Source organism: Rhinolophus ferrumequinum, chromosome 2 (assembly GCF_004115265.2).
Source record: "Rhinolophus ferrumequinum isolate MPI-CBG mRhiFer1 chromosome 2, mRhiFer1_v1.p, whole genome shotgun sequence".
Classification (NCBI taxonomy): Eukaryota; Metazoa; Chordata; class Mammalia; order Chiroptera; family Rhinolophidae; genus Rhinolophus; species Rhinolophus ferrumequinum.
In genome coordinates this window covers 84982860-84991127 of record NC_046285.1, presented here as the reverse complement: position 1 = coordinate 84991127, position 8268 = coordinate 84982860, and the positions used below count along the sequence as shown (strand labels likewise).

At 43.0% G+C, this 8268-nt stretch overlaps 1 protein-coding gene across 1 annotated transcript; it reads left to right on the top strand.

Annotated features, from left to right (window-relative positions):
- The first annotated feature begins 957 nt into the window (after nt 1-957).
- Nucleotides 958-7904, top strand: RAP2B (RAP2B, member of RAS oncogene family). The gene has a single exon (XM_033135551.1). It carries the CDS (start codon nt 1110-1112, stop codon nt 1659-1661), a length of 552 nt encoding a protein of 183 aa, XP_032991442.1. The 5' UTR covers nt 958-1109; the 3' UTR covers nt 1662-7904.
- The last annotated feature ends 364 nt before the right edge of the window (nt 7905-8268 follow it).

The window sequence follows — 8268 nt, the reverse complement described above, 5'->3', positions numbered from 1 at the left end:
CCCAGCCCAGAGAGGACTGCGGTCACTGGAGGCTGCCCGTTTCCTGGTCGGGACGGTGGTTCAGAACCAGCGTTCTCGTGTTCTTTGTCCGCGGAATGAAGTGCGGGCAGAGTTGGCCATAGAAGGGCGAGTGGCGTTTCCCAGGCGAACGGTTTAGAAAAGAGCTGCGCCGTGGGCGGGGGAAGCTGCTCCACCCGCCGCTCTGGCACCCAAATGCCTCCGGCCCTGAGACGCACACCCGCAGGGGCTCTGAGAGTGAAGTCCCCGGGCTTTTGATAAACGGGACTCCGCTGCAGCAGAGGCCGCCCCTGGGGCGGGCCTTCGCGCCCACAAGCTTCTCGTAGAGCCGCCGCCTTCTGCGGAACCCCAGCGCCGTGAAAGAACGCGGCCTCCAATCCTCCTACCTGAGCTTTCCCAGCCCCCCTTCAACATAACCAACCCCCCGCACTTCCCATCCAGCCCCTAGACTCGCGCCTCTCCGGAATCCGCTCCTCCGGACTCAAATCGCAAGCCCCACCCACGTCCCCGCCCCCTGCTTGGCCCCCCGGAAAACCAGGAGCAGCGGATCGGGCGGGCGCGGCCGGCGGTGCACTGGGCATGCTCGCGGGGGTGGGGAGGGCCCGGCTGCGCGCGGCGAGTAGGAAGCCCTCGCCCCGCGGAGGCTGCGGGAGAGAGCGCGATGGGCCGCGGCGGTGGGCGTACGCTCTGCGGGGACTCATGCCACGAGCGTCCCAGCTCGGCGCGCAATTAGCAGCCACCTCCGCACCCCGCCGCCACCGCCTCTCCGTCCTCTTCGGCTGCCGCGGCGAGGAGCTGCAGCCGTCGCCTCGCACAGGCTGCCGGCATTGTCCTCCCGGTCCGAGCCAAGGCTGCCGCTGCGGGCTGCTGCGGGGCCCCGGACCCGCGCCCCAGAGACGCGCCGCCGCCGGCCGGCCCGGCGTCCGGCCCCCGTTTGGTGATTGCTGCGTCCTGCGCTCCCCAGCCACAGTCTCCTAGATTTTTCCTACGGAGCTGAGGACGGGGAGAAGTCCCGCCGCCGAGTCCAGCCTTTCCCCGGCGCGCAGCCCCGACGGGGCCGCGGCAGGCGCGGTGAAAGCGCCGACGGAGCCATGAGAGAGTACAAAGTGGTGGTGTTGGGCTCGGGCGGCGTGGGCAAGTCCGCGCTCACCGTGCAGTTCGTGACGGGCTCCTTCATCGAGAAGTACGACCCCACCATCGAGGACTTCTACCGCAAGGAGATTGAGGTGGACTCGTCGCCGTCGGTGCTGGAGATCCTGGACACGGCGGGCACGGAGCAGTTCGCGTCCATGCGGGACCTGTACATCAAGAACGGCCAGGGCTTCATCCTCGTCTACAGCCTCGTCAACCAGCAGAGCTTCCAGGACATCAAGCCCATGCGGGACCAGATCATCCGCGTGAAGCGGTACGAGCGCGTGCCCATGATCCTGGTGGGCAACAAGGTGGACCTGGAGGGCGAGCGCGAGGTCTCGTACGGCGAGGGCAAGGCCCTGGCGGAGGAGTGGAGCTGCCCCTTCATGGAGACGTCGGCCAAAAACAAAGCCTCGGTGGATGAGCTGTTCGCCGAGATCGTGCGGCAGATGAACTACGCGGCGCAGCCCAACGGCGATGAGGGCTGCTGCTCGGCCTGCGTGATCCTCTGAGGCGCCGGTGGCCGCCGCGCGCCGGCCGCGCTCTGCGCACAAAAGCCAAACGCACCCGACTCTCTAAATGTGATTTTTCTTCTTGCTTTGAGATTGGAGACGGTTTTGCATTGGCCAGGGTGACCCGGGAGCCCGGTTGGCCTCTGCGGCCGGCGTCCCCAGCCTCCTCCCCTTGTCCGAAGGGGTATCCGGTCCTGACCATCCGAGACTCGGTGGAAATGTGGCTCTTTGCAGCATGTACGTTTCTCATTGATTTTGGTTGACGTATATTTCCCCCTGTAAGTAGCGTTTAGGGCGCTGTATTGGCAGCTTGACACCAGCAAGCGAAAGTTTCAACCAGGAAAAAAAAAATGGGGTGGGGGAGAAAGAGGACAGGGAGAAGGTGGAAAGGGGGGGATTTTTTTTTTTTTTTTTTTTTTTTTGTCAACAAAACCGTTTTCTAGTTCCAAGTTTTAAATACATGGAAGGAAGTCCGGGAGAACCAAATGAAGGAGCAGGAGGAGGGGAAGAAACTTTTGGGTTTTTTTCCTTGTTTTCCAGGAGTAGCTGGAAATTATGATCAGGTTCTTTTTCTGCCAGCTTGGAAGGGCAACCCCGTGACTGATTGCGATTTGAGGATGTCTATGCAAAGTTGGATTCTTGTTACAGTGTATCCAATCTGAACTATTGCACATCAGAACTGACTTGTTAACACTGATGCCAATACAGTGTGGGGTGCCAGAAAGTGTCTGCTGATATTTGTGGGAAAAAAAAAATCTATTTTGTTTACCTACTGTATCAAAGGGGAGTCTGGGGGAGAACGGTAGTATTTTTTTTTATCAGCTGTGAAAAAAAATGTTACAGATCTGCACATCTTTGTGTGTACTATTGTGTGTGTGTGTGTGTGTGTGTGTTTCTTTAAGTTTAGTTTTTTGTTCTTACTGGTTGACAGTAACAGATTTTGATGACTAGCTCTTTAAAATACAGGACAAAGACTTCACAAATGTGATTCAGGGCCCCCAGCACCCCTGTGTCTGCAGAGTGCCTTCCAAACTCAGCTGTTCCAGCCGGTGCCAACCTGTGAACTTCCCACCCTGTCCCAGAATCTGCTGTTCCCCACACCACTTTCCAGTTTCCTTTCAGTAATCTTCCTGAAGGAGACAGGACAATAGGTCCTGTTGTTCTGTGAATGTCTTCATTATGTCCAGCCTTTAACATGTAATTTCCATGTCTTGCAATGGTTTCTATTCTTTTCTATTTTTTTTCGTTTTCATTTTGTTCAAATGTTCAGGTATTTAGCTCCCCTTTTATATTATCATTAAATTCTTTTGGTTATCTGTTAATAGGGTGTTCCTCCAGAAGCTAAGAGCAAAATTTTACTGTTGTGATGTACCAAGAGAATTCTAACAAATTGTAATTTTTAATTCCAGACACATTGTCTCGTCATTTTAAGACTTTTAATACAGATGTCATTTTTAAAGAAACCCAAAACTATTGTTTGTGTTTCTGTGTTTCATATTCAGTATCATGGCTGAGGTGGACAAGGGCAGGTGGTCGTGCCTGCCCCAAGAGGTGTTTGTCAGATTTTGAAGACAAGTAACTCATTGGCAACTTGAGTGACATTACTCCCAAATCCTTAAATAATAGGAAAAGTCATCAAGGTCTAGGAAGCCCTGGGGTGTGGCCATGCCGGCTTACTACATTTGTTCTGCTGACAAGCAACAGCTTACCTCACTGTAGGTAAGGAAGGGAGAATCCAAATGCTAATACTGCCTGCCTTTGGTCTGGGAAAGTAACCATCCACCTGACCAGGCAGAGTAGCACTTACTGTTTTGTTTAAATTAGGTCACCTACCAATTCCAAAGGATGTTTGGGGAAGATGATTTCTATTCTGAAGTCATATACCTAATAGTGTTTTCTGCAGTACATTTTGTCCGGGTTGTAGACAATATCTCAACCCTTCTGAGGTTTTGATTTGGAAATAGATCATTAGATTTAAAAGGAAGAGGGAAAAAAAAAATCTAAGGCAAAAAAAACAAACCCTTGCTCTCATTACAGTTTGTGGACCATTTTGACCTCATGAAATTTTCTAACAGTAGGAGGCAGTGTGAGCTTTTTATTTTCCGTTTTATTTTTCTCAAGGGCCACTTTAATAATATAACCTCTGTAGAATAAAAGAAAGTTTATGGCTGTATATCAGGAGCACTTGATATACCTTAAGCCTATGAGTGTAGATGAAATCTTCTCAAGGGTCGTTTGAAAAGGATTTATTCTGTTGAAGCCAAAAGAAATTACAGGCCACAGGTTTCTTTAAAGCTGTATTAACATATCTTGCCTTAAAATGTGCCCTTTGCCCAAGTGACATGTCAGTATTCCAAGGTGGAAGAGGAAGAGAGAATTTTGCCTGTGATGGTCCTATGCCATTTTTTCACTCGATCCTACTTAAGTTTAGTATCAAACTCAGTTGGAAGGCAATATATATATACATACATATACATACACATATATGTATGTATGTATATATGGTCCTAAATGTAGAAATTAGGGGGTACTACTCAAATTTATGCCTTTGCAAAGATTCCTTCCTGCATTTGAATACATTCGGTTGCTTCAGATCTAAAGCTGAAAATTCTGAAGACATATCAAGTACTATGAAGGATTTTTTTAAAAAAGGCATCTGTTGACTGTTTCTTATGGTTTGGTTTTGTTTTGTTTCTTGGAAGCCTTTTGACCTAAAATGGTGCCAAGTATCTAACTAACTTAAGAAATGTATGTACTCCTGACAGCGAATACTTGAAAATGGAAAATTGGAAATGAAATAGGTTGCTGGGTGCATTAATCATCTCTGCACAGGATTTAGTCACTTGCATGACTAAATTCTTTATAGGTCTGGCATGGCAGGGCAGAAGATTTTAATACGGTTTTCCTGAGTACTGTAAAATAAATGCTTTTTGGATTCTCAATGAAAGCAGTTTTGTGTGTTCCTGGAGCAGGAAAATAGTAGTTCTGAGTTTTGTAGCCTTCTCCATTATTTTCTTGACAAAATTGAGAGAAATGAAGGACATTGTTTTTAAGACTATGTCAGTTTATTTAGCTAGTAAGAATCTCTTGTAGTATTATGATACAAAGAAATAAGAACATTTGGATGAAAAAGTTGGGCTGACTTGAGTATTAAAGGGAGGAAGAAGTTGGCTGTAAGGCAATCACCTGTCAAAACAGACACTGGGTGGGAAAAGTTAACTTTTAAACTTGACCCCTGCTGTTTTTCTTTTCCTTTTGGTCCTGACAGTCATTCAGGCTTCATGTCATTTCAAAGGATTATTTTTGTCCTTTTATAATAGCCTCAGAGAAGTTGAAGGTATCATCTTAAGTCTAACATTTTTGTTTGGGAGTCATGGTTCTCGGGTAAAACAATTTCCATGTTAACTGTTGAAACAGATTGCATTGAATCACATGTTAGGAAAAGACCTATTTGGGGTTAGAATATCTGTATGAGGCTTTATGTTTTCCTGTTAGTTAACCTTCCCTATCGGTGGGAATCCTAAAATGCCTCATCTATTTGAACTGTTAATGTTTTCACCAGCGTGTTATTGCACCCGTTTTTGAGTTGTATTTCAGTATTTCTTACAGGTGGGATGGGAAAGTGAGAGAATGCTATATGGAGCAGCTGATCTTGAGAAACAGATGCAAAACGCTGGCACCCTTTCATAAAAGCATATATTTTCACAATAGCTGGAGTATGAAGGAAACATTTAATTTGGAGATCATCACTATTAGTTAAAATGATATCGAGCATTTGTCACAGTGTCTACTTAATTGGGAAAAGCTTGCTAATTGAAATTTTGTCCTTGTGAAAATGTAGCAAATTTTTAAATACTACTAGAAGAATGGGGTATTCTTGATTAGGATATTTTGCTCAGACAACTAGGAATAACTGAACGCATTTAATTGAACATGGTGCTAGTTCTAGAAGATACATGTGATCTAAGAACAGTAGGATTTTGATAGTTTGAGAAGGCTTTAAGGATCATCTAGTCCAGAGGTTCTCAAACGTGACTACACACCCAGATCACCTGGAGGTTCAAAAAGATATTGCTGAGGCCCTTCCTCTCATTTCTTAGTATGATCTCATAATTTTCATTTCTAACGGGTTTCCAGGTGATGGCGATATGGCTGTCCCAGGGACCACCACTTTGAGAAGCAGTGACCTAGTCCGAACTCCAAATGAATACTGTATGGAGAGCCACCTAGATAATTAGGGACACAGACTTAAGACCCATGTCCTACATTTTAGAGAGTTGCCTAACAGAGAGTCAGACTATCTTGATAGAAAAATCTATAGCTGAAAAGGACATGTGCCATTGGCACGAAGGCTGTTAAACTGTTGAGTGTGAAATGGGATAGACACTGCAGGTAGAATGACCACCCTTTGCATAGCATGGGAACAGTTTGGCAGTGGTTTTCAGTGTTAATTCAGAAGCTGGCTAAGAAAATGATTAGAATAGGGACATGCCCTACATAATCAGAATCAACATTTCCTCCCCAAAATTGTTTTGAAAAGAATATCTTTGATACAAGGGAACACTTTCAACTATGTATCTTCTTTTTCCTCCAAGATTAAAAGGCAGGAATTTAAACTGTTTATACTTCCTACTACAGATTCTAAAAAAAAATTATATTTGAGAATTTAAATCTTCAGGTCATGGTAAGCACATGTGTGTGTTTATATGTGTATATGTATATGTATACACTCCATTTGTTAGCCAGACTTTCCAGGAATGAGTCAATTCAGTGTCATGTAATTCTACACTAATCCATTCGAGACGACGCATACATAAAACTACGCCATGCATCTTGTTTTTTTATACATTTAAACTTTTGGAATGGTGAGTGTTGATCTGTTGTATAAATTGGAGGGGGCAGCTATTTGTTCTCTTCCTTTGGTATTAAACAGAAGTCTTTGAGGAAATGTTTTTCTTAGGAGAGAAGAAAGTCTGCTTTTTATGTCCAATTGACTAAACTTGCTATTTTTAAAATGAATTGTCTGGCGAAAAATTATATGTGGCTAAGTTTATCAGAGGTTTGAAAATGTGTGGTTGGTTTATTTGTGGTCATTGTGCAAATGTAGCAAAAAATACGTATTTTTTAAATAGGAAAGAGAAAGATTATTGATGCATTGAAAATGCAGGTGCCCAAAAAGGACCTGAGATTATTCCTTCCTTGTTAGAATATGGTTGCAGTGAAACTTGACCAACACAGCTGAAGTTGATTTCTTCGTTATTCAACAAGCATTTATTGAGCATATGCTATTAACTGTGGTGTAAGGACTAATGCTTGAATCGGAGCAACCCGGCTGTAGAGCAACAACTTTGTGCTTTTATCACTGTGAGCTGTGAGAATAGTGTATATTAAACAATGGGAGTACATGGAAAAGCACAACCAAATGTGCTGTCAATTATAATCCTGTGGGTCTTTCTGGAAGGCAGTAGAGTAGATAAATTTGTTGAAAATTGGAATTTTGCTTTGAAACGTGGATATTGCAAATAAGAATGGATCCCATGAGATTTAAGTAACTAACAGTTGTTTTGTTGCATGGGGAACTCTGTAATTTTGTGCATCGTTTCCAACTTCTTTTTTGAGATTAGCTAAAATAGAACATATGGAAATAGGAAATCAGTTTGCTTTCATATTTTCATGTGAAAGGGAAAAATGGAAAATGGAGAAAAAAATTTATGAAATTTATTCACTGTCTTTATTTTTTTTTAATGAAACAAAAACGGGAAGGACCATTTAGTTCATATTCTTAAAGACGTAATTGTCGGCAGACAGTCTTTTGAGGTTCTTCTTGTAAAGAAGATTCAGGGTAGGGTATTTCTTTTATAAAAGATAATCCCTTAAAAATGAATGCGCCAAAGAATGAAGCTGACGTTTTAAGTTTGCTAAGCTTATAGTTATTTTCTACAAAAGCTCTTGTTCTCACGCCTTTAAGTGCTTATTGGATGGAAGAAGGCAACCAGCTCAGAGAAAGAAACAATGGGCAGCAAGCTGTAAGAGGTAACAATAATAATAATTATTATTATAAAACCATAAAGATTGAAAGGAGTTGTAATTATTAACCTGCAGTTTGCAAAAAAATTTTTAGTGACTTTGGAGTATCTCATGAATTTAACAGCATACTTTTTAAATGTTGAAAGTTAAAGAATTATATAATTCATCTGAAAGTACTTCATTGTTTATTTTTTTTAAAATCTGAACACTATAGAACCATTTATGAGATACAAATGTATTAGAGTTTTACAGTTCAGTAAAGGTCTTAACATTTTATATCTGTTGTCTGACCATTTATAAAAAGGTTTCAAAATCTGGTTTTAGTTATGAACTCAGAATATTTTAATGTTATTTAATATTATACATATTAATTTAATTTTTTAAAGTCTTTTTAAAGGCTAACATTATATCGTATCTCATTCAAGAAAAGAGCCTCTATAGAGATCTATACTAGCATAATTCAATAAGAGCATATATTTCAATATAAAATATTTTACAATATATTTTAGTTTTGACTTGTACATTGTAAGTCGGTAAGAGAATTACAAGTATATTACTAAGTTTGATTTCAACGTCATGT